Here is a 24,631-nt window from a genome sequence, read left to right on the forward strand (position 1 = left end):
AAACCCATCTGTTTGGCCTGGCCTTTCAGGGTTTTTAATTAGTTTTAATTGTTTTAATGCTAAACTGATTTTCAGGGTTTTAATTGTTATGACAGTTTAATTGTTTTTTTAAAGCTGTTTTTAAATTGGTGCTAATATTTATATCTGTTTTAATTGTTATTGGTATTAATGGTCTCTGTTTTTAATTGTAAGCTGCCCTGAGCCTTTTGAAAGGGCGGTATAAAAATCGAATGAATGAATGAATGAATGAATAATTAAATAAAGAATCACCATTCCTAATTTTCTCATTAAGGACACCCCCCCCCCCCACCGCATTGGATTCTTGGGTTTCTCCAAAACACAGGCTAGGAAACTAAAAGATGCAGCACTGCCAACATGGACGGTGCTTTTCAGAGTTTCACAAGCGAGTCCCTGCCCCAAAGAGCTTCCAGTCTAAATTCTGCCAGCAGGAAGAGGAGGTGAAGAGAAGGGAGTGGGAGGTGAATTCAGGATGAATGCAAGCACAGGATCGCTCTAGGCAGGAGGCCAAAGGCTTCATGGAAAAAGGTGGGTTTGGAGAAGGTTTACGAAAGACCTCCTCAAATCGCGTAATGCACGCTGGAGCTCTTCTCTTCTCTGTGCATGCAATTAAACACACACACACAAACACACAACCTATAAACGGGCGGGGGGGGGGGCGGGGGGCTGGACTTTGGATCCCACTTCCAGAATCCTCAGCATTGTAAGCGGTTCTCCTGATGATTTTTTCATACTGTTTATTTTTCTAACTTAATTTCTCTGTCTCTCTCTCTCTCCCACCCTGGACTGGGAGCCAGAGATGACGTCCAGCGTCCGAGAGAATAAAAACTTCAGAGGAAGGAATGCGGCTTCATAAAGAGCAAACCACAGGGATTGGACGGGGTGAGCAGTGGAGGCGAACCGCGCAGGGTAGCCAATATATATATATATATATATATATATATATATATATATATATATATATATAGTTCAAAAAAAAAAAGGCAGAAAGCTTTTAAAAAGGTAAGCCAGCTGCCTGCTCATCCTCAGGATTAAAAAAATGATCATCATTCCGGGCTTGGTTTTTCTGCTGAGCGCCTGCACCTTTGCATCAGGTCAGATGCCGGGTGGAAGAGGTGAGTTGTCTATTTGTATTCCATTGCCTTTCCAGTCTCCTTCTGTTCCACTGCCCTTAAGAGGTCAGGAGGGCTTAACTGGATGTGTTCTTTTAACTCTACCAAGGGGCTGCAGTTGTCTGTCCTCTTCAATTGCCCCCTTCTCCCCCCTCCATCTTAGAAAGGTTCCTTCTAACCCAAGCTTCCTCTCTCTCCCCCATCCTCAAAGTTCTCGTCCTTTTTAAAAGCATCGAGGCTCACCTACTGTCTTTTCTGTCTGCTGCTGTCCCAAGATAAGCCGAAATTTCTGGGCAGGGCCCCACAAGACACAAGAGGGCCAGCTTCTGGTGGGCACCTGAGCCCCATTCTGGTTTTGCCTAGAGAACATGAGGGGCAACATTGCTGGTGGGGTGTGGGGCGGTTGCCAAGTGTCTTGCTTAGCAGAGCTCCCATGCCTCTTGCAGCTGCGTGACGAGTGAAAACCCAGCAGTCAAATTTTCCTGGTATAGAGATCCCATCACAAGATCTTCTCCTGTCACTGGATTTCCTGTTGATCACACAGCTGTTAAAAACCCAGGAGCTCAGTTAGGAGGGGAAGTTGGCAATCCTAGAGATGGAGTTTAAGAACGTAAGAACAGCCCTGATGGATCAGGTCCAAGGCCTGTCGAGTCCAGCATCCTGTCTCACACAGTGACCCACCAGGTGGCTCTGAGAAGCCCACAGGCAAGAGCTGAGGGCATGCTTTCTCTCCTGCTGTTGCTCCCCTGCAACTGGTACTCAGAGGCATCTTGACTCTAAGGCTGGAGGCTGCCTATAGCCATTGATATTCCTGTCCTCCATGGATTTGTCTAAGCCCCTTATAATGCCACCCAAGCTGGTGGCCATCACCATATCCCATGGCAAGGAGTTCCATAGCTTAATTTTGTGCCGTGTGAAAAAATAATTCCGTTTGCTGGTCCTAAAATTCCTGGCCTCCAGTTTCATGGGGTGATCCCTGGTTCTAGTGTTGTGAGAGAGGGAGAAAGATTTCTCTCTGTCCACTCTCTCCACTCCATGCATAATTTTATCCACCTCTGTCATGTCTCTCCATAGTTGCTTCTTTTCCAATGTAAATAGCCCCAGATGCTGTAGCCTTGCCTCAGAAGGAAGAAGTTTGATTGTTGCCCCAGTTCCCCGTCTTCCAGATGGGGGCCTGTTGGCTTTCTTCATCCTCAATTCAACAGGGGCTGCTAAGAAATGAAACTTGACAGGGAAGATCTCCTGCCACCTGCAATGGCACAGTCCATTTGTTTACCACTGTGTTCTACAGAATATGTCCCAAGCCTGGCTGCTACGTTCGGGAGAATCAAGCAGTAAAGCTTTTGCTGGGACTGTACCACTTGCAGGTGACCAGTGAGGATTTACACACTGGAATGCTCCCTACGGGCGGAGGCTCACCAGATGTCGGAAGACAGCACTTTGGGGATAAATAGGGCTAACCCGACACAAGCTTTCTGCATGTGGGGTGCTGTTTTAGTTCCCCCGGGGAGATTCCCCTGAAATGATGCTTCGCCAGTTGGTTCTGCTTCAGCCCAAGACAGACTCAGCCCAAGAGACACAGAGAGGTAGAATTCAGGGCTCTATGACCCCCAGGAGAACATCAGGCTCATGGCAGGGGTCAGGAGTTTGGTGAATTTGGGTTCACACTGTCAGACTTTTTTTTTTTGTAAAAAAAAAAGCAAAATCCCCAAGGACAAATAGGGGCGTTGACCAAGATAGATAACAGAGAGGGAACAGAAAATGGGGACTATTATAAATTTGGAAGGTTAGTAGGGTTGCTGAAACAGCTTGTCTTGGGGCGGAAAACATCCTTGCATGATTTGGGAGTAGCACCCTCCCACTTGGGATTAGCATCTCCCACTGCGGAGAATCCCCTCACCCGTTTGCATGGCCCCAGGAAGGAACTCCCTGCCACTACACTGTTCTGTATAGTCACGCTGATTCCTTACGCTAGCCCGAAAGCCCGACTGTTTCACCAGCACCCCAGAACAGTTCCATTAACAGTATATCTCCCCACTAGGGAAGATTGCTTCCCTTGCCACAATGCTGACAGCAATAAAATCATATACAATATAAATACAAGACATTCTAACCAGCAGTGCTCTGCAAAGTCCTCCGGCCCACTAGATCCACCTTGAGCTTTTTTCTCAAACAAATTTGGAAAGTTATTAAATCAATAAATAAGTCCAGTTAAAACCCCCATCACAGATGCCGGAAGAAACCACCAAGTGGTTTTTCCTCAGAGGAAAAAGAAAACCCCGTTAAAGTGTAGGCACCCCTATGGAAAAGACCACCATGGATACATGGAGCCTCCATGTTCAAAGGCAGTCTACCTCTGAATACCAATTGCGGGGGGCGGCGGGCTGTACCGCTTTCAGGTGGAGAGCCATACAAGAAGTCCGGCTTCTTGCCGTAACTTGGAAGCACCTAGCTGTCCTCTGTTGGAAACAGGAAGCTGAGCTAGATGGGCTTTTGGTTCGTTTAGGGACAAGTCATTGGGGGGGTGCTCGGCCCTCCTTAGAGCAACCGGTGAGCTGAACAAACTCACGTTGCCCCAAGGTTGGAGCCTGAAAACAGGAGCGGACTTGTGAAATGAGCTTCCAGACCATTTGCCCTGAAGGGTGGGCGGATTACAAGCCGTCAAGTCGAAAGCCTTAATTGGAGCTGCCTCTGCTTGTATAACTTCAGTTACACACGTACCAGCGAGCTTGTAAATGGCAGCCACAGTGAGTCTTTTGGAGTGGGGGGGGGCTTAATTACCGCCCCTCGGAATCAAGGCCAGGAGGAGACGAAGCAACTTAAGTCAACTCATTCATTAGTTCAGAAGCACTTCCCCTCCTTGGGTGCCCAGATGTCCTTGGACTACAACTCCCATCATCCCCAGACACATTGTGGCCGGGGATAATGGGAGTTGTAGTCCAATTATTATTTATTATTTATTTGATTTCTATACTGCCCTTCCAAAAATGGCTCAGGGCGGTGAGCTCAATGACATCTGGGCACCCAAGGTGGGGAAACCCTGCATTAGTTCATTAACTAAAAGGGCAGATTTTCATAGCAAAACAGCCCAGCTAGCCTGGAACAAACACACCTCTAGGCCAGCATCCTGTTTCCCGCAGAGGACAGCCAGATGACAGTCCTCCATGAAAGGACTGAAGGCAACAGCGCTCACCCATTGTTCCTCTCTCATCATCTGGCATTGAAAGGTAGACTGCCTCTGAACCTGGAGGTTCAGAGGGAGCAGAGGTGGTCTTGTGCTAGCAAGCATGATTTGTCCCCTTTGCTAAGCAGGGTCTGCCCTGGTTTGCATTTGAATGGGAGACTTCATGTGAGCACTGTGAGATATTCCCCTTAGGGAATGGGGCCAGAGCTCAGGGGAAGAGCCCCTGCCTGCTTGCATGTAGAAGGTTCCAAGTTCCCTCCCTGGCAGCATCTCGAGATAGGGCTGAGAGAGACTCCTGGAGAAGCCGCTGCCAGTCTGTGTAAACAATACTGAGCTAGATGGACCAAGGGTCTGGCTTGGTACAAGGCAGCTTCCTATGTTCCTATGAGATATCATATTGCCACTGGTAGCCAGTGGTTCCTGAATACTTAATCCCCCTTTAAAGCCTCATCATATCTTGTGGCAGAGAATTCCATAGGCTGATTCCACACTGTGCAAAGGTGGACTCTGTTGTGTGTCCTGAATCTCCCTTGCCAGTTTTGCTGACTATTTCTGGAGTTATGGGAGAGGGAGAAAAAATTCTCTCTGCTTTTTCCACACCACCAAATATTTTATAAGCCTCTGCTTGAATGGGTAGGGCTTTGCATTAGAAACACACCTTTATATTCTTTTTTGGAGGCCCTTTCTTGGGTGTTACCATCATAAGCAGTAAACAAAGATTAAGGAAGCCTTTTCTGCCTATGCATGAAATAAGGAAAATATGCAAAAATCCTAAAAATCCACACTTTGTCTTCTCTCTAAATGGCGTCTGGTTTCAGCAGCTTTTTCTCCACCATTCTCTCTCTCTTCACTGCCTTCAGTTTAATCACCTTTCTATATAACACAAAACCGTTTTTTAGCCAGTAAAAAAAAACCCACAAGAGAAAAGCAAACTGATAATAAAACAGCCTCAAATGCTGGTTTTAATGGAACGCTGTGATAGCTGAGTGTGGTTTCCTCCAACTGGAGATGCCACAGCAGTGGTTGGACTACAAATCCCATCATCCCCAGCTGCTACTTGGTTTACTGTTTTGTTTGTTCTCCGCCCTGTGAACAGAAAGAAGTTTCTCTTTTAAATGGCAGAGGCATCTGTGTTGAGAATGCATCAGCCATTTCATCCAAATGTCTAAACAGATGGATTGTTTCGAAAAGCAAAAGGATTTGGTAGGTACCAGGTCGGCCTGTGCACACTGAAAATGGTTGGATCTGATCTGATCTGTCAGAAAAATTGCTGGGAGGGCTGATATCCTCTCAAAACTGACGAATCACTCTATTATTAATTATTAATAATTATTAGTTAATTATTATCCACTGTATTTGTTTGTCGCCTCATAACAAATTGTTCTCTTGTCAGCTTACAATGCGACATTAAAACATGAGATAAAAACACACAACACACACACACACACAAACTGTGTAAAAACACAACTGGAAATCCCAACAATTTTCTGGAATCCTGTTGGGATTTCAAAGTTATTCCATTGAATTTTTACATCCCAACGGGGAAAGAGAAGTTGCCTTTCAGCTGAGAGGTGGTGTCCTGGCCCTTTAATTTTGGAATGGTGCCTCTCAGAGTTCCGATACGCACGTGTCCGAATGGGACAGAATTCCGAAACGACGGGAGGGAATTGAGTCGGCATTCCAGCTGTCCAGGCTCCCCCCTGATGTTTGCAGAATCAATCCCGACAGTCCCAACATAGAGACTACCGGCCCGACATGCCTGTCGGAACAATCCTACTGCACAGGCCTACCCTGTACCTGGGTGTCCAGCCCAACTTGGCAGTGACCCCTCCACCCTTAAGCAGCGTGGCAGACTCTAACCCTTGTTGTGCCTTCACAGGAGGAGACCTTTCGCCCCAGATGCTGTCGGAGATGAGAGAAACCAACCAGGTGCTGAGGGAAATCACAGACCTGTTGAGACAGCAGGTGAGTGAGTGTGGGTGGTTGTCCCTTCTTCTGGAAGATCTAGACAAGAGGTCCCTGAGCCTACCATGAGTGCCGGGGCATCCCCGAAGGGGAGATGACAAGGGAGTTTCTCCTTTGGGAGCCAAGCTTTTCAGAAGTCTGACGTTTGATGTTTTGGCAGCCTTCCATCCAGAGCACACAAGGGCTCATGCAGAGCAGCCAGGTTCAGCCCATCCATTAGGCAGCTGAGGTGGTCGCCTAGGACATCCGTTCTTCGGGCAGGGGGTGCATAAGCAGTGCCAGAATATGACATTGCTCATTATTCTTTCTCTCCCTCTCTTGTATTGCACCCCTGGAGTGGTCGAAGAAAGCAAGGCGTAATCCTGCACACATTAAGGGGACCCCCAAAGGGCCTGCACACATTAAAGTAAAGTAAAGTTGTGCTGTCGAGTCGGTGTCGACTCCTGGCAACCGCAGAGCCCTGTGGTTGTCTTTGGTAGAATACAGGAGGGGTTGACCATTGCCATCTCCCGCACAGTATGAGATGATGCCTTTCAGCATCTTCCTAGATCGCTGCTGCCCGATAGAGGTGTTGGGAAACACACCAGCCGGGTTTCAAACCAGCAACCGCACCCCAAAATGCACAGCCTTCTTTGGTCATTGCCCCTCAGCCCCCAATGGAGAGCTTGTCTCTTAAGCTGCACTTCGCCTCTGGGATGCGCACGGCCTGCCTCAGCATCCATCTCCAAAAAGAAATTGTCTTGGGCCGTATTTCCAAATTCACAGCAGCCTCGGTTTTCTCTCTGAAGGGTTAGAGTTTTGCCCCTATCACAGACTGGGGATGCTCCCCCGTAGTATCCTCAAACCAGCACAGGCTCGGCATTGGCTGGCCACCCGCATGGGAGGGACATTCGACCTCACCAACCAGCAGCCTGCGTGGCTCAAGTTAAAGCCGGCGCTCTGCACTTCTTGGCTGGGGGGGGGGGGGGGGCAAAATGAAACTTTGCCAAACATGCCAAAAACCCTAACCCTGAGAGCCGCTGAGTTTAAAGACATCATTCGCCTTTGAAGCTGCTCAGTTGCCATTCTTCCAGTGACCATTGTGTGACTCTTGGTTGGCTTAGCAGGGAGTTTGGTTGCATATCTATCTATATAATTCTCTAAGGCATACCCATCCCTAATCCCATGTGTGGCAGCTCTCACGAGAGTTTGTGAGCGAGCTGCGGGGAGGGGTTGAGGAAAGTGGTGACGGACAGGTGGAGGGGGAAAAGAAAACAGTGGCCGGGGAAGAATACAGTGGTGAGGGGGAGAAACTGGCGGTGGAGGAGGAAAGAAAATGGCGGTGGTGGGGGCGGTGGGGGAAAAAAAGGAAACGGTGATGGTTGGGGGGAGAAAACGGCAGCGTCCAGGAGGGGGCTAAGAACCGGAGGTGGGGAGCTGAGAGGGAGGGGGGAAAGATGGGGGAGAACTAGAAGCACAGATGCTCTGTGCCCGGGCCAGCTAGTTTGGTTTAAATGGCTTGGCATTTTCTCCAAGAGACCCGCAATGCAGGAAAGCAGGCGACAAGCCCCCCCAAGGAATACTGTAAGGGCTTTCCCTCTCCACACCCCCAATGGAGGCCGGGGCCCCACTCTTTGTTGCCCCTCGTGGCCTTCCCCCTCCCACGCCCCCCCCCCAGTGGAGGACCTGCTCTTTGATGCCCCTAATCCAAGGGCTTCTTAGGTGTGGTGGCTCTGTGGCTGAGCTCACGATGCCACCAGGGTGCTTTCCAGTCTAGCTGCCCAACAGCAGCAAAATGCCTCCGTTCGGCAAGTCGCATTCGGAAAATAAACAGGCAGGGAGAGCAGGCTCGCGGAAACTAACCAGCCAAAAAACCCAGCAACTTCCTTACGCCGGATATATGACGTCTTAGCTCTATATCACAGCCATTAAATTCGAAACAAGGCATTGGCGATGTGAACGGCACCCTGCTGTCTGCGTAGGGACTGCAGTATCACAACACAGGAAGGGAGAAAGCACACTTCTGAGATATGACATGACCCCATTGCAGGGTGTAATCTGGAAAGCACCCAGGAAGCTTTTCACCCCCGGCTTATAGTTTGCATCTCCTCCGGAATGAAGGGTGTGTGTTCACATATCAGCCAAATTTACCTCAAAGTCCCTATGAGATATTGGGAGGCACTTCACACACAATTCGGGTCTTTCATCGGGCATTAGAGTATAGCCCAATTTATAGCCAGAGTTTAAAAATCCATTTTCTGCGGCAGTTTTTCTGGGCAACTTTGAGCTCACAGTAAAGCCTTGCAGAATACCTGCGGTAAAGCCTGCTGTCTGGGAAAGCTTGGAAAACCTGATTTTTCAGCCCAAGACTGGTTGGATTCGCATTCGGTAGATGTGTCCCCAGACCATGGTTCTTCTCTGGGGAAAGCTGTGGAGTTGATGACTCCATGCTCAGTTGCCTCTGAGACCGGGATGCTGATGCTGGGGCGCTTTCCAGATTAAACCCTACAGGAGGGTCACTACGGATCTGCTACGTGGGCTTCCGTACTTCCTGTGTTGTGGCACCGCAGCCCCTGCCCTGACAGCAGCAGGGTGCCGTTCACATCTCCGACGCCTTCTTTTGGATTTTATCTGGGCAACAGAGTGCCCGTTGCACGTGCGTCGCAAAAAAGTAGCTGTATTTCCCCGTTGTAAAAATCGGAGATTCTGGGGATCGTTTTGCAATACGATCCTGCCGAACCGGAGAATTTTACTCCCTGCTGTAGGGTTTAATCTGGAAAGCACCCGGGAGAGCTTCGAAGCCTTTCAGCTGAGCTCCTACATGCTGTGTGGGTGGGTGGGTGGGGGTTGCCTGGCACCTGCCCGCTCTGCTTTCTCCGGCTGTCTCTTGTGTAAGCGCCACATTCCAGCCTTTCTCCCCCACCCCACCACACACAACTCGACTTCGGGCTCTCCCTGCCAGCTGACTGGAAAAGCAGACAGACCTTCTCTGCCTGGACACCCTGTGCGGAGCGGGGGGGGGGGGAGCCTCGAATGAAGCCGCTCTGTAGCGTGACTCACACATTGCAAGCTGGCACCTTCGCCGTCACCCCTCCCACCCACCCACCCACCGCTGGCCTTCAGCTGTGTTTGCCTGAAATGAAATCAGACCCATCTCGTGACTGCCCTTCTTCCCGGGCAGCTGGGTCCCCTCTGCTTCCAGCTTCCTCGGAGGCGTCTGGTGGGCTGCCAGACTTTCTTGGGCCTCTCCAGCGAGCTCATTCTGATAATAGGCCTATTACTGGCTACGGTCACGGCAGCCAGCAAATGGAGCCTCCATGTTCAAAGGCAGTCTATCTCAGACTGTCAGATACTGGGGGAGAAAGCGACCAAGAATGGGTTTCGGGGTTTTTTTGGAAACTTGACCTCCTTGTCAGTTTCCTGGGAAATCTGGCCAGAAGGCCCCAGAACAACAAATATTTATAGACCGCTTTTCAACAAACATTCTCGAAAGGCTGGGAAAGACTCCTACCTGAAGCCCTGCAGAGCTGCTGCCAGTCAGAGTTGACAATACTAAACGAGATGGACCAAGGGTCTGACCAGGAGCGCTGCTAGGTATTTAAAAGACCCACGGCCCGCCTTTTGGTAACTAAACTCAGGCATATCCGCTGCAAGAATAATTTATCCATGTACAGTTTTTGTGTTTGTATATTATATATTTTAAATCAGATTCGTTTTCATATTTTTAGCTTAATACTTTTAACTTGTCATTTTTCATTATATGTTTTTTAACTTTTGTAAACCACCTTGGGATTGTTTTTAATGAAAGGTGGTATATAAATTTGACAATAAATACATAAATACATAAATTTAACAAAAAATAATTAAGTATATTTTTAAAAGTCTCTAATATAATACAGCATCTATGAAGGTGGAGGCAACCGAAGGCTACGTGAGGCTAGGAGCTCTCTCCCCTGCTCTGTGCAGGAACCTCCACTGCTGCTCTTCCCTTCTGCAAGAGGACATGGAGGAGGGGGGTGTTTAATGAGGTTCGGGGCTCTGAGCAATTCATTTGGGGCTCATGCTCCATAGGCCACCCCCAATGAGACCCCTGTGTGTGACTCAGTATATGACAGCTTCCTACGGTCGTATGACAGGGCCTTTTCGGTTGTGGCCCCTCGACTTTGGCATGCCCTCCCGGAAGAGCTTTGCCATGCTCCCGCCCACAGTTGTCTTTAAGAAACGTCTGGTCTCCTCTTTTTAGAGAGGTTTTTAAATAGCTCGTCCTCTGCTTCAGTCTGGTAGGTTTCCTGGGGTTTAGCTTTTTACTGATAATTTTTTAATTTCAGTTTTAAAACTGGTTATTTTAGTGATGGTTTTAGCCTGGCCTTTTAACTTTTTAACCTCATTCATTTTTATCCCCTATTTGTATCTCTTTGATTAATGTTATAAGTAGAAATATTGTAAATAATAAAATAATAATAATAATAGTATGACACAGTGGGCATCCGGTCTCCTGCACAGGAACATAGGAAGCTGCCTTCTACTGAGTCATCTAGCTCAGGACTGTATTGTCTACCCAGACTGGCAGCAGCTTCTCCAAGGTTGCAGGCAGGAGTCTCTAGTCTCAGCCCTATCTTGGAGATGCTGCCAGGGAGGGAACTTGGAACCTCAGATGCTCCTCCCAGAGCGGCCGCTTAAAGGGAATATCTTACAGAGCTCACATATGTTGTCTCCCATTCAAATGCAAACCAGGGTATACCATGCTTAGCAAAGGGGACAATTCATGCTTGCTGCCACCTAATGGCGCAGCGGGGAAATAACTTGCCTAGGGAGCAAGAGGATGCTGGTTCGAATCCCCACTGGTACGTTTCCCAGACTATGGGAAACACCTATCTTGGGCAGCAGCGATATAGGAAGATGCTGAAAGGCGTCATCTCATACTGCGGGGGAGGAGGCAATGGTCAACCTGCCCTGAATTCTACCAAAGACAACCCCTGGGCTCTGTGGTCTCCAGGAGTCAACACTGACTCGACAGCGCCCCAATTTTACCTTTTACCACAAGACCAGCTCTCCTCCTTGGGATCTTCTTCCCCTCGCTGCCTTTCAGCTCCACCTTTTCCAAGGGGTCTTCCTTCCGAAAGCCACGGTTTAAAACAAGCAGACCTCTCCACACCTTGCTTCCCTTCTAAACTGGACCGTTTCCCTCCTTTAGTCTCTCGCCTTTCATAACAAAATTCTCCGCCAAAAGGATACGTGTGCACAGCTTGCCGAGGTAGCGTGGAAGCCCTGTAAATGGCTCTGAGAGCTTTGGATGCTCTGCCGCCCCACAAATGATTCTGGCGGTGGTGGAAACAAACCCTCTCCAGGCCGTGCTGCTTTGAGCTGTCCCGGTTTAGTGTAAAGTCTGGAAAGGATTAACGTTCCCCCCCAAGCACAGAGAGCCTGGTTCCAACACGCACTGGAGAGGCCATGACCAAAACAATCCCCTATCCCCAGTTTCCTGCCAGGTGAGATCATTGTCTTGGGTAGCTTCCCTGGTTGGAATGCTTCCTTCTGCCATCACCCCAGCCCAGAGGTGAACAGGCCTAGTGATGCAGATTTGTTTACACAAGAGCGGAGCCTTATATTGGTTTAACAGTTATCCCCTTCTTACCAGGAAGACGTGGTTCGGAGGTGGACCAACAAGGGGGACTCTCTGCACCGTAAATATATCAGGCTGTTTTATGCCGAGTTAGATTGTTGAGCCATCTGGCCCAGACTTGTCAGCTCTGACTGGCAGCAGCTCTTCAGGGACCTTCCCAACTTCCTTTTAGCTCTCCAAAAATCCTTATTCAAGGAGGATTGAACCGGGGACCTTCTGCATGCAAGGAAGACCATCATGCAAAGCAGATGGTCTTCCACTGAGCCATGCCGCCCCCCTCTATAGATAAGCTGCCTTCTATTTAATTTATTGATTTATTCACATTTTTTAATATCCCGCTCTTCCTCCAAGGAGCCCAGAGCGGTGTGCTACATAATTGGGTTTCTCCTCACAACAACCCTGTGAACAGGTTAGGCTGAGAGAGAAGTGACTGGCCCAGTCACCCAGCTAGTCTCATGGCTGAATGGGGATTTGAACTCGGGTCTCCCCGGTCCTAGTCCAGCACTCTAACCACTACACCACGCTGTCTTCTACTATGTCCTGTCATTGGTCTAATACTGTACTCTGGCTGGCAGCAGCTCTCTAGGTCATTAGGTGGAGAGGAGTCTTTCCCATTGCCAGCTATCCAAATTGCCTCTCCTTGGAAGCACCAGGAATTGAACCCGGGGCTTTCTGTATGCAAATTAGGTGCTCTTATTTATTTCATTTAGCACATTCCTATCTTTATTCCATTATCTTCTCTGACTGGCAGCAGCTTTTCAGGGTCTCAAACAGAAAGGGACCACTGCCAGACCGAGCATGTGTTTGCAAGCCTAGCTTTCCACAAACCAGGTGTTTAAAGCTTGTTACTTTTATTTTCTCTCTCTCCCCAGAACAAGGAGATCATCTTCTTGAAGAACACTGTAATGGAGTGTGATGCTTGTGGTGAGATTTGCTTTGTTATGAAGCCCATGGGGTGGGGGTGAGTGGCCATGTGCCCATAGAATCAGTGTCCGGGGGTGGGGGTTGCCTGGAAATCTCAGTCCATAACCGCCGCCACCCTGCCAATTCCGTGATGGGGTCTTGCAATTATTTCCCGCCTTGCAGTCACCAGAGACAGTCCTAAACTTATTTCAGACACCACTAAAAGTGCGGCAGAGGAGACGACAGAGGGTGCATCTGCATTACAAATGGGTGTCACAGGCATTCCGTCTTCCTAGGCAACCGTAGTTCTGTGGTCAGGTGGGACTAGGAAGCGCTAGCCACCCTCTTGGGACCCTTGCTGACCTACAGTTCCCAGGATTCTTTGCAGGAAGCTGTGGAACTCTCTGCCTCAGGATGTGGTGATGCCACAGAGGACATTCTCAGAAGGGTTCAGTCCTCAAGCCAGCCGTCCTGCGAAGCAGCAGCCAGGCAAGAGGGCGGAAGATGAGCTCTGTTTTGTCGAGTAATTTTGTCCCACCTCCCAGGTGCGGCCAGCCATCCGTAAGAGTCCCGCGTTACCACAGGATCACACCCAAGGTGTGGATCAGGCATTGCCCAGCGATGCATAGCTGGGTGTGCCCTGTTCTTTCTGGCTGGCTGAAACTTCACTTAAGTCGAGTGAGCTCCATTTCTCCCAGACTTTGAAGCTTGGCCTCTCTGCTCTTCAAAATGTACTCTGACTTTCTCACAGTCTCACGCCAACTCTTAGGTGCAAGAATGTGTGTGTGGATGTACAAATCCCAGCCACACTTATTCTTTCAAACATCGTTTTTTATATTTCTATTCCACTGGTTGGCAACGACCCCATAGCAGTGCACAACGTCTCAGAAGAGAACAGTTTACAATGAAATGCAATGTAAAACAAGGGAATAAGAAAAGGAAAACAGAGGGTCCCACAAAGCGTAGTCAATGGAACAGAAAAAAAGTGGACGCACATTTGCTGGCCAAAAGCCCAAATAAATAGGGTGGTCTTTTACAGTTTCTGAAATGCCAGATTGGATCTTATGTGGGAGGGAGTTCCACAGCTGGGGGCAATCTTTAGATAAGGCCCTGTCCTGGGTGCAAAAGAGCTGAGCTGCTCCAGCAGTGTTGGCAAAACAGGGCCTTCCCAAATAGATCTCATCAGATGGGTAGATTCATTCAGGAGAAGACGGTGACCTCCACGGCCCAGACCATTGAGGGCTTCCGAGGTGGTTGCAAGCACCTTGACCCACACCTGGAAGTCTGTGGCAGGGAAAGAAAGCGGCAAAATGTTCCGCGATGCTTTAGAATGCTGAGAGGCTTTCTCATCTGTTTGTGGTTAGGGTGCCTTGAAAGAAACCCAAGCGCCCAAAGCAACCATGCGTGAGAGCGGAGGGCAGAAACCGGCCCCTCGCTCAGAGAAATCAATTCTGCTCCAGTCGTTTGCAAGGAAACCGTTTTAGGGACTGGGTGGGTGTAGCAGACAAATCCAAGGGTCCGAGGAGAAGAAACAAAATTAAGAGGGGTGGGGAGAAGAGAAGGAGAAGGCAGGCCAAAGGAGAGAACGGTCTGCAAAATGGGTGCATATTTTGAGGGAGCATATTGGCAGAACTGGCTGGCAGAGAGGATGCTATCCTTGGCGAGATGAGGAGGGGAACCTGTCAAAGGTCCATCTAGTGGTTTTACGCACAGCAGATTTTACCGGGAGGCTTTACTGTGAACGTAAAGCTGTCTCAAAAACCCGCTGCAAATAGTGGGTTGTTGGTTTTTTTTACTCCGGAGATAAATCGGACTACACTTGGGCACAGTGGAAAACCCAAATTGCACACGTGGTCTGCTCCCTGATAAACTTGCAGGGACTTCGGGGGAAACCTGGCCGATATGTGTATTTGCCAGAGGCGTATCTAGGGAAAATAGTGCCTAGGGCAAGCACTGAAATTGCGCCCCCTGTCCAAACATCTGACACCCATCTGATTCTCTGTACATAGTGCCAAACTGAATATGTGTACAGTGACTTATATTATATTAATTTTTTTTAAAAAAATTACCTGTAGCCCCTTTGGGGGGCTTCCTAAAGGCTGTGGGGGGTCTGAAAAGGTTTCCCCTCCCCTCTCTGGTCTCTAGGGCCTCGCAGGGACCATTTCAGCATGTGCGGTGGCCATTAAATTTTTTTTTTTAAAAAAAAATGGCCACTGAAAACAAAATGGCGACTGCGCATGCTCAAATTGCCTTTGCGAGGCCTGGCATGGCCTAGGGCCTCACAGAGACCATTTGAGCATGCGCGGTGGCCATTTTGTTTTCAGCAGCCATTTTAATTTTTTTTTTTACATTTTAGAAAAATGGCGCCCCCTTCAAGTGGCGCCCGGGGCACGTGCCCTGCCTGCCCTACCCCTAGATACGCCCCTGGTATTTGCAGCCTCCATTCTGGAGGAGATGGGAGCTAAAAGCAAAAACCTTGCAGTAAAACTGCTGTGCGTAGAACCTCTTGGTCAGGATTTTCACAGCAAGCCTCAAGTCAAGACAGCTGTCTCTGGGATCAGCTTTGTGGCACCACCTTCTGAGGCTTCCTTTTGGCGCCACAGTCCGAGCAGGAGGCCTCTGAATCCCAGTTGCAGGGGGGGCAACAGCAGGAGAGAAGGCATAGCTCCATAGGATAGGAAGCTGCCATATACTGAGTCAGGCCCTTGGTCCATCTCGCTCAGTATTGTCTACACAGACTGGCAGCGGCTTCTCCAAGGTTGCAGGCAGGAGTCTCTCTCAGCCCTAACTTGGAGATGCTGCCAGGGAGGAAAAAATTAAGGAAAAAAATCTGGGTGGTGGTGGGGAATTGGACAGATTGGGAAGAAAAGGTAATGCTTAAAATCACCATGTGGAAAAAACTGAGCCTTGCCATGTACCAGAAAGCGGTCTACATCCGGACTTACCTGATTTCCCCCCCCTCCCACCCCCACCCCGGTGAACAACCTGGCGGTAGTCTACCCTCCTCTGCTCGATCTCCTTCCGAGAGTTGAAAGCCAGGTCTTCTGTCTAGTGTGGCACACAGCGTCCTTCCCTTTGGCCCGTGCGGTAGCATTTAAGGAGGTTGAGCGGGGAGGCCTAGCCCTACCTGCCCTGCAACCCTATTTTGTAACTGAATTCATGTCCTACCATTTTGGAAACTGGATTTTCGTGAATGTCCATGATATGTCCAACCTCCTGCAAAAAACCTGGGTCTCGCTTTTCGCTCTGCGTTGGCGCAAGTCAGCATGGGGCATAGCATGGTGGGGGAAAGGATCTTTCAATGGCAATATTACACAAGTATTAAAAAGAGAACACCCGGACTACTTGAGAGATTTGTTATTCACACTTAAAAAATGGAAGGTTGAACCAGATCTATTTAAAGGATCCTCCTCAGTTAAGCAGCTAAGGAAAACAATTGATGGAGAGATTCTAGAAGTGGGTTTCTTAAAAACCTGATTTAGAACGTAAACGCTACAAACACCGCACTTCACAGTACTTGTTGCAACCCGATCACCCTATCGCTCTCTTTAAGGAGAAAAAGGTCCCTTTCCATTTATGGGAAACGAAGTGGCGTTTATACCACCAAGTACTACCACTTAATGCGGCTAAGCCATGGCTCCCAGAGGACCAGCAAGAGTGCCCTAAAATCACCTGCAAACAGCAAACTAGTGAGCTAGGCAAAACATTCAGGGAAACCCACTCACATTTCTTAAAAGAGTGTGTGGTAGCCAAAAGAGGGTGGCAGGGAGTAAGCAAGAGTGGCCTGATTTGGAAAAACAGACTTGGGAAGAACTAACCTCGGGTTGGAGCGATAGAACCTCCTTTCGAGGTCCCAGAAAGAAACCTTCAAGGAAACGGGACGGAACGGGTGCCCTCATACTAGGGAATTGGAACGTCCCCCTTCTCGTAATCAGGTTAGTAAACCTGTATGTCATTTATGCAATGCTCCTGCATAGGAATAGGGAGGGAAGACGCGACCAAGAGGTTCACGCAGATGAGACAGTAAATATCTTCTGGAAAAGTTTGTATGGTTATGTGCAAAAAGACAAGAGTATCTCTTCTAAACAGCAATGGGACAAATTATGGAAATGGACGTTGGACGTAAACCCCCCCCCATTACCTGATGTGCTTTGTAATCCCCCCCACCCTGAGTTACAGTACTGTGTGCATATACTTTATAACCCTGTGGGTTACTAAATCCTTGTTTGTAAATCTTTGTAGATATATCATGTACAAACAACCACTTTGTATATAATTGTGCTTTGGTAACGTACTGTATGCTTTGGTAGTTTGTTGGCTCAATTAAAAAATCTTGTCCTATTTAAAAAATAAATAAATCCTGTCCTATCTTGGAGATGCCAGGGAGAGAACTGGGAACCTTCTGCTCTTCCCAGAGCAGCTCCATCCCCTGAGGGGAAATATCTTGCAGTGCTCACACATCTAGTCTCCCATCCATATGCAACCAGGGCAGACCCTGCTTAGCTAAGGGGACCATTCATGCTTGCTACCACAATACCATAATAATACTAATAATAAACAACTTTATTTGTTAGCTGTCCCGTAACAAATTGTTCTCTGTATGGCTTACAACGCAACATGAGAGAAAAACTCACAACAAATTAAATCATAACAGACCAAAAAAAGGGGTGGGGGGGTTAGGTGGGATAAAATACAATACAAAACAATTTAAACGAAAAATTTTTAAACAATCCATTAAAATCAGATCAAAAGGCCCGAGTGAAGAAAAAGGTCTTCCCCTAGATAGGCCTGGGGCCTGATCCAGCAAGTCTTTTCTTAGGTACAATCTATTTTATTCATTTTTCTTGTGTTTCTAACCCGCGGTTTCTGCAAATTATCTACTGCTTTGGGCACTGCGGTGGAAAAGTGGTGTAGGAACGGAGCCCTGGGGAGGAGAGCTGGTTTTGTGGCAGCAAGCATGAATTGTCCCCTTTTCTAAGCAGGGTTTACCCAGGTTTGCATTTGAATGGGAGACTACATGTGTGAACACCAAGATATTCCCCTTAGGTGAAGCTGTGGGAAGAGCATCTGTGTATGCTTGCATGCAGAAGTTTCCAAGTTTCCTCTCTGGCAGCATCTCCAAGACAGGGCTAAGAGAGAGACCCCTGCCTGCAAGCTTAGAGGAGTTGCTGCCGGTCTGGGTAGACAACCCTGAACTGGATGGACTGATGGTCAGACTCAGTAGAACTAAGGCAGCTTGCTACGTTCCTAACCCATGAGTAAGAGAGTCATTGGCAACATTGGGCAGAATGCAAAGCTTGTGAGGAGAGGATTGTCCGATGCTGATGAACTCAGACCAAAGCTGCAGGAGGGGGTCTCTCTTTCTCTCTCTCTCCATCCCTCGGTCTCTCTCTTTCTCCCTTCCCTGCAGGCATGAGCACAGGAGCCACCGGGCCAGGAATCAGCGTGACCCCTTTGAACAGGTGCTACCCGAACCCATGTTTCCCCGGGGTGACCTGCACGGACACCCCCAGCGGCTTCCACTGTGGGGCCTGCCCTCTGGGCTACACCGGCAACGGGACCCACTGCAGCGACATCAACGAGGTGAGGGGGTCCAGGCCAACAGCTTCTTCCATGAAAGACGGGGCACAGCACCTTCCGCTTTGGGGAGGTGCTGCCTTACCTAGCTGGAAGTGCCCCCCTGGTATCTGCTCTTGGAAATTCCCTTCCCAAGGGGGTTGGGCTGTGGCAGTCACCGGGAAAAGGACACTATAGAACTGGGAAATGTGCAGACAATGATCAGGGGCCTGGAGCACCTTCCTTGCTCCAACATTTGGGGCTCTTTTTGGGAAAGAGGCGACTACGGGGAGACATGATAGAGGCCTATACAATTATGCATGGAGTGGAGAGAGAGATTTTTGTCCCTCTCTCACAACACTAGAACCAAATTTAGGACCGACAGAAGGAAGTACTTTTTTTCCACATGGCGCATAATTAATTGATGGAACTCCCTGCCACAAGATGTGATGGCCACCAAGGTGGCTTTAAAGAGGGGCTTAGACAATTTCACGGAGGACAGGTCTATCGATGGCTACTAGTCTGGTGGCTATAGGCCAGCTCCAGCCTCAGAGGCAAGATGCCTTTCAATCCCAGTTGCAGAAGAGCAACAGCAGGAGAGAGGGCGTGCACATATCTCTTGCCTGTGGGCTCCCCAGAGGCATCTGGTGGGCCACTGTGGGAAACAGGATGCTGGACTAGATGGGCCTTCTTGGGTCTGATCCAGCAGGGCTGTTCTTATGAAATAACACCTGGTTCCTTCTGCAGTGCACAGCGAACCCTTGCTTCCCCCGAGTCCAGTGCGTCAACACAGCTCCGGGCTTCCGTTGCGACCCCTGCCCTGCTGGATACACCGGGCCAGTGCTGGAAGGGGTGGGGCTAACATTTGCCAGAGGCAACAAGCAGGTAACTCTTATGGGCTGGACAAGGCATGAGCCTCCTTGCCTGGGCAGGGGGGGGGAGCAGTATCCCCTCTTTGCCTTCTATGCCTTTCCTAGGCCTTTGAATGGCATTGAGGAATGAGGAACAAAACCCTAGACCCGGGGCGATGGGGGGACGACTTGGCTGGGAATTGTGGCTGGGGATGATGGGAGTTGTAGTTCAGCAACAGCTGGAGGGCCCAGTTTGCCCACCCCTGCTTTAGAGCAGGGATTCTCAACGTTAGGTCCCCAGATGTTATTGGACTTCAACTCCCATAATCCCCAGCCAAAGGCTACTGGGGCTGGGGATTATGGGAGTTGAAGTCCAATAACATCTGGGGACCCAACGTTGAGAATCCCTGCTTTAGAGCTGTGAGATTGTTCAGTGAATTCCAGTGGACGCCAGCCAGCCAGCTGATGCAGTAATTCTGGAGAAGAGGGCTTCTCACCAGGAGCAGACTGCCAGCCCAAAGTCCAGCATGGGCAGAGCAGGGAAATATCGGGATATCTTAGCCATTCGGAAGGCTGGGATCTGACTCCGGTGGGGTTGGAGAACGACGTAACGGGAACAAAAGAAGGCCCAAAGGCTCCAGGAAAATGTTCCCCTAAGGCTGACTGAATCCCTAAGGCTTATCCGTGGGATTCCGGCCCAGTGGTGGTGAATCCTCAACACTTATCAGCCAGTTCACACATGCATCGAGCGAAGGGAAGCTGTTGCCTGTTGAGTCAGACCCTCGGTCCATCCAGTTCTGCTTTGTCTACTCTGACTGGCAACAGCTCTCCAGCATCTTCTCTCTGCCGTGGGATGTGTCGGGAGGGCCACTAGCTTGGATGGCTTTAAAAGGGGTTTAGACAAATTCACAGAGGACAGGTTGATCTAGTCTTTTAATGGTGGCTACAGGCAGCCTCCAGCCTCAGAGGCAAAATGCCTCTCAATCCCAGTTGCAGGGGAGCCACAGCAGGAGAGCCTGCCCCTTTCACCTCTTGCCTGTGGGCTTCTCAGAGGCCGCTGGTGGGCCACTGGGTGAAACATGATGCTGGACCCGATGGGCCTTCTTGGGCCTGATCCAGCAGCAGGGCTGTCTTTATGTTCTTAGGCAGCAAAAGGGCTTTCCATCCCAGACCTTTCGGTTGTGTGCTCATTTTCAACTGGAGAAGCCAGGATCTGACCCTGCGCCTTCTACATTTGTAGTGGGCAACCTGGCCCTCCAGCTGTTGTTGAAATACTACTCCCATCATCCCCATCCACAATGTATTGTGGCTAGGGATGATGGGAATTGTAGTTCAACAGCAGCTGGAGGACCAGGTTGACCCGCCTCTGCCGTACGTGTTGTAAACCACCCAGACATGCAGATTTGGGGCGGCATACAAAGACAACAAGCCAAGACACATGTGCACAGTGCCTCCTCCCACCAGGGGCGTAGCTAGGGGAGAGGGGGCTTGTGTTCATCCCTCTCTCTGGTGGCCCCCCAGAGGGAGGGAAATAATGAAGAAAATAGGGAGGGGTGGAGCTGGAGGGCCCTCAGGAGCTGGGGGCCCGTGTTCTTTGAACCCCTTCGCTCAGTTATAGCTACGCCCCTGCCTCCCACCATCGGTTCTTGGAATCTCTTCCACCCTCTTCCTTGGTCATGGAAGAGGGTATTTCCAAGCTCACGGCCTCCGCCCCGCACTCTCTTTTCTGAACAGGTTTGCAACGACATCAACGAGTGTGAGTCGGGCACGGCCAGGACCTGCGTCCCCAACTCGATCTGCATCAACACCCGGGTAACTCTTTCCAGCCAGCTTCTTCGGCGAGACCAAACTCCCTTCTTCATTCTCTCCCACCTCGCTTCTCTCCCTGCGGAGGAAAGATCCTAAAATGTTTTTTAAAATAACTTAGGCACAGTTATTTATCAGCTGCCTCTTGTGCCAGTGAGCTGGGGGTGGGGACGGGACCCTGGAATGGGAATGGCCCAAGCAAAAGGGGGGGAGAGTTCTGATGCTCTTATGGTTTATGCCTGCTAAAGGCAGGGGGTGAGGTGAGGGGCGATGGCATCCTTACTACGTTAGTCATGACGACACCCCTCCCACGTTAATGGGACTTCTCATTGATTTCTGGATGCTGCCCATGAGACTGGGGAGGCATTGAGAGAGGCGTGATCGTCGTGAACGCAGGACAGGGCCTTCTCTGTGGTTGCCCCCAGGTTCTGGAATGCTCTTCCGCTGAGTGTCTGCTCCTTGACATCTCTGGCTGCTTTTAAAAAACAACTAAAGACCTTTTTATTTGTTCAGGCTTTTACCCCTTAGGGGCTGCTGGGTTTCTTAGTTCCTCTGCTAATTTGTTTGCCTTTTTAATTCTCTCCCCGCCGTGTGTGTGTGTGTGATGGTTTTTATTGTTTTGACTGATTTTAATGTTTTGACGTGATTTTTATGGGGTTTTATTGTATTTTAAATTGTTGTAAGGTGCCTTGGGATGGGTTTTATGAAAGGCAGTATAGAAATTGAACTATAAACGTAACAAACAAACAAATATCCAAGGTGCTTAGCAGAGTCCACACACACACACACACACACACACACACACACACACACACACACACCCGCTGCTCACCATGGATGTCTAAGAGTGGGATAAAAAGTGCAGGAAATTGTTAGAGATTCAGCTCCTGATGGCATGGACTCTTAGCACCACCAGCAGCCCTATTGACCACTAGGGTCATTAGAGTTAGAGACAGCCAGTAAGGGTACTCCCTTTCTGACCTTTCTTTCTCTAATCTGATTCCGCCCCCCTCCTTTTTAACATTTCTATCCCGCTTTTCCTCCAAGGAGCCCAGAGCGGTGTACTACATACTTGAGTTTCTCTTTCACAACAACCCTGTGAAGTAGGTTAGGCTGAGAGAGAAGTGACTGGCCCAGAGTCACCCAGCAAGTCTCATGGCTGAAGGGGGATTTGAACTCGGGTCTCCCTGGTCCTAGTCCAGCACTCTAACCACTACACCATGCTGGCTCCCTTTGTTAGGTCTCAGGTTTCATTCTCTCCCCTGGAGAGAGAGACTTCCGTCTTCTCCCTTCCCCTCTCCCTGTATGTAGCCAGCAGCCAGGCATGTGGGCCTTATCTATCTCCCGGATGGGTTTCCCAAATAAACTGCTTTGTTTAGAACTGTTAACTCCACGTCCCCAGACAGTATTCAGGAGCAGTGCTCTCCTTACCTGGGCACTTCTGCTGCAGCTGGGTAGATAAAGGACTCTCCCCTCCAAGCTCTCTTAACAAAAACTTCATGGAAAGTACAGTTCACTCCTCCCTAGAAAAAGGACATCCATTGGTTGTTCCAGGATCGCCCCAGATCAGATGCCTCCCGCCACAATAGAGTCTCTTCTTCCGGCAGGGATCCTACAAGTGTGGTTCTTGCAAGACGGGCTTCGTAGGGGACCAAGTTTCCGGCTGCCGGAGCAAGACAGAGCGACGCTGCCCCAACGGAGAGCTCAGCCCCTGCCACGAGAAGGCAGACTGTATCGTCAAGCGTGATGGGACCCTCGCCTGCGTGGTAAGCGTGACCTCTTTGCCAGGTTCTTGGGTGGTTCTCCAGGGCGCTTTCCAGATTGCACGCTACAGCAGGGGTAAAATGCTTCAACTCGGCAGGATCGTATTGAAAACATAAATAAAAGATCTAGCTGTTTGTTGCACAAAGCCACCAGCAGGGGGGGCAGTCTTTTCTAGCTTGCGCAAACCTCCGACCATGGGAAAATACAGCTACTTTTTTGTGACGCACATGCAGCGTTGTAGCACTGTAATGCAAAGACAAAACCTGAAAGAAGGCCTTGGATTTGTGAACGGCACCTTGCGGTCAGTGTAGGGACTGCGGTGTCAAAACACAGCAAGTACGGAAGCACACTTAGCGGACACGTAATGACACTGTTGTAGTGTGCAATCTGGAAAGCACCCAGAACCCTTTTGGGTTTACACTGTATTTATCTGAATCCAAGACTAGTATTTCCCCCAGGTTCTTTTTTAATATTAGAAATCAGGAGGTCGTCTTCAATTCAGTGTTCTGTTCCTTTTGAGTAAATGCAGCTGTAACCTGTATTTAAGCTCTACTTTTTGAAGGGGTCATCTTAAATTCAGAGCCATCTTCGATTAGGGTAAACATAGTAAGCAGAGCTGAATTGAATGTTGCATAGGTTTAAAACCCGGGCAGAGATTGTTATTCCCCACCCCCCAGCTCAAAATGTGAATTTTGGCATGGGAAAGGTTTAGGAATGTAGAATTCCATTTTTCAGCCCCAAACAGTGCACTTCAAAAAGAAAGTAAGAACACACACACACCCCTGTCTTAACACAGGAAACTGGAGTCAGATCCTTGGGTCCATCTAGCTCAGTATTGTCTACACCGGGGCTACACAACTTTGGCCTTCCAGCTGTTGTTGGACTACAACACCCATCGTCCCCAGCCACAGTGGCCAATAGTCAGGGATGATGGGAGTTGTAGTACAACTGCTGCAGGAGCACAAAAGCTCTGCAGCCCTGGTCTGAACGGACCGGCAGCAGTTCTCCAAGGTTTTAGGCAGGAGTCTTTCCCAGCCCTACCTGGAGATACTGCCGGAGATTGAACCTGGGGCCTTCTGCATTCAAAGCGGGGGCTCTACCCTTGAGCAACAGCCCCATCCCACACACTCAGAAACTGACTTCCATCCCAAGGTTTTCCAAACGTTTGGGAAAACAGATAAAATTCTGACTGCAGAGTTCCAAAAGCTTCAGCACCGGCAACACTTCAATATTCAGAAACTGACGTGTGGAATTTGGAGAAAGGAGAATCGGAATGCAGACTGTCTCTCCCCCTGGAATTGCAAACCACGCACCAGAATGGGCTTGTGAATGCTGCTGTCTTCCAACTGACAGAAACGCAGCTCCCAAATCCACTCTGCCAGCCTCCCACTGCCCAACCAGAATCTGGGTTTTCAGGGTCGGGGTCTGCTACTGACTCTCTCTCTCTCTGCGTCTGTTTCAGTGCATCGTCGGGTGGGCCGGAAATGGCTACATTTGTGGGAGAGACACAGACATCGACGGCTTTCCAGATGAGAAACTTCGCTGTAACGACAAGAAATGCCGCAAGGTAAGAAGAAATTATCCACAAGTCAGAGAGTCGGTTGGCACCGGGGACTAGAGGCAGGGCCTTTTCGGTTGTGGCCCCTCCGTTTTGGAACACCCTCCCAGAAGAGTTTCGCCATGCTTCCTCCCTCAGTGTTTTTGAAAACCATTAAAGACACATCTTTTTAGGGAGGCTTTTAAATGTTTTATCCGCTGCTTATATCTAGTAGGTTTTTTAGTTCTTAGTTTTTAACTTTTAACTAAATTTTTAATTTGAAAATTTTAAAATCTGTAATTTTAAATGTGGTTTTTAGTTGGGTCTTTTATT

General features: G+C 49.2%; 1 protein-coding gene across 1 annotated transcript in view; it reads left to right on the forward strand.

Annotated features, from left to right (window-relative positions):
• Positions 1–1,057: 1,057 nt before the first annotated feature.
• COMP (cartilage oligomeric matrix protein) overlaps positions 1,058–24,631 on the forward strand; it is a 46,143-nt gene continuing 22,569 nt past the window's right edge. Inside the window, exons 1-8 of the mRNA XM_053288446.1 lie at positions 1,058–1,133; positions 6,194–6,279; positions 12,754–12,805; positions 18,195–18,367; positions 19,088–19,225; positions 20,926–21,003; positions 22,605–22,763; positions 24,224–24,328. Coding sequence (XP_053144421.1) covers positions 1,058–1,133; positions 6,194–6,279; positions 12,754–12,805; positions 18,195–18,367; positions 19,088–19,225; positions 20,926–21,003; positions 22,605–22,763; positions 24,224–24,328 — 867 coding nt within the window. The remainder of the gene's footprint in view (positions 1,134–6,193; positions 6,280–12,753; positions 12,806–18,194; positions 18,368–19,087; positions 19,226–20,925; positions 21,004–22,604; positions 22,764–24,223; positions 24,329–24,631) is intronic.

The sequence above is a fragment of the Hemicordylus capensis genome, chromosome 2 (genome assembly GCF_027244095.1).
Source record: "Hemicordylus capensis ecotype Gifberg chromosome 2, rHemCap1.1.pri, whole genome shotgun sequence".
Lineage (NCBI taxonomy): Eukaryota > Metazoa > Chordata > Lepidosauria > Squamata > Cordylidae > Hemicordylus > Hemicordylus capensis.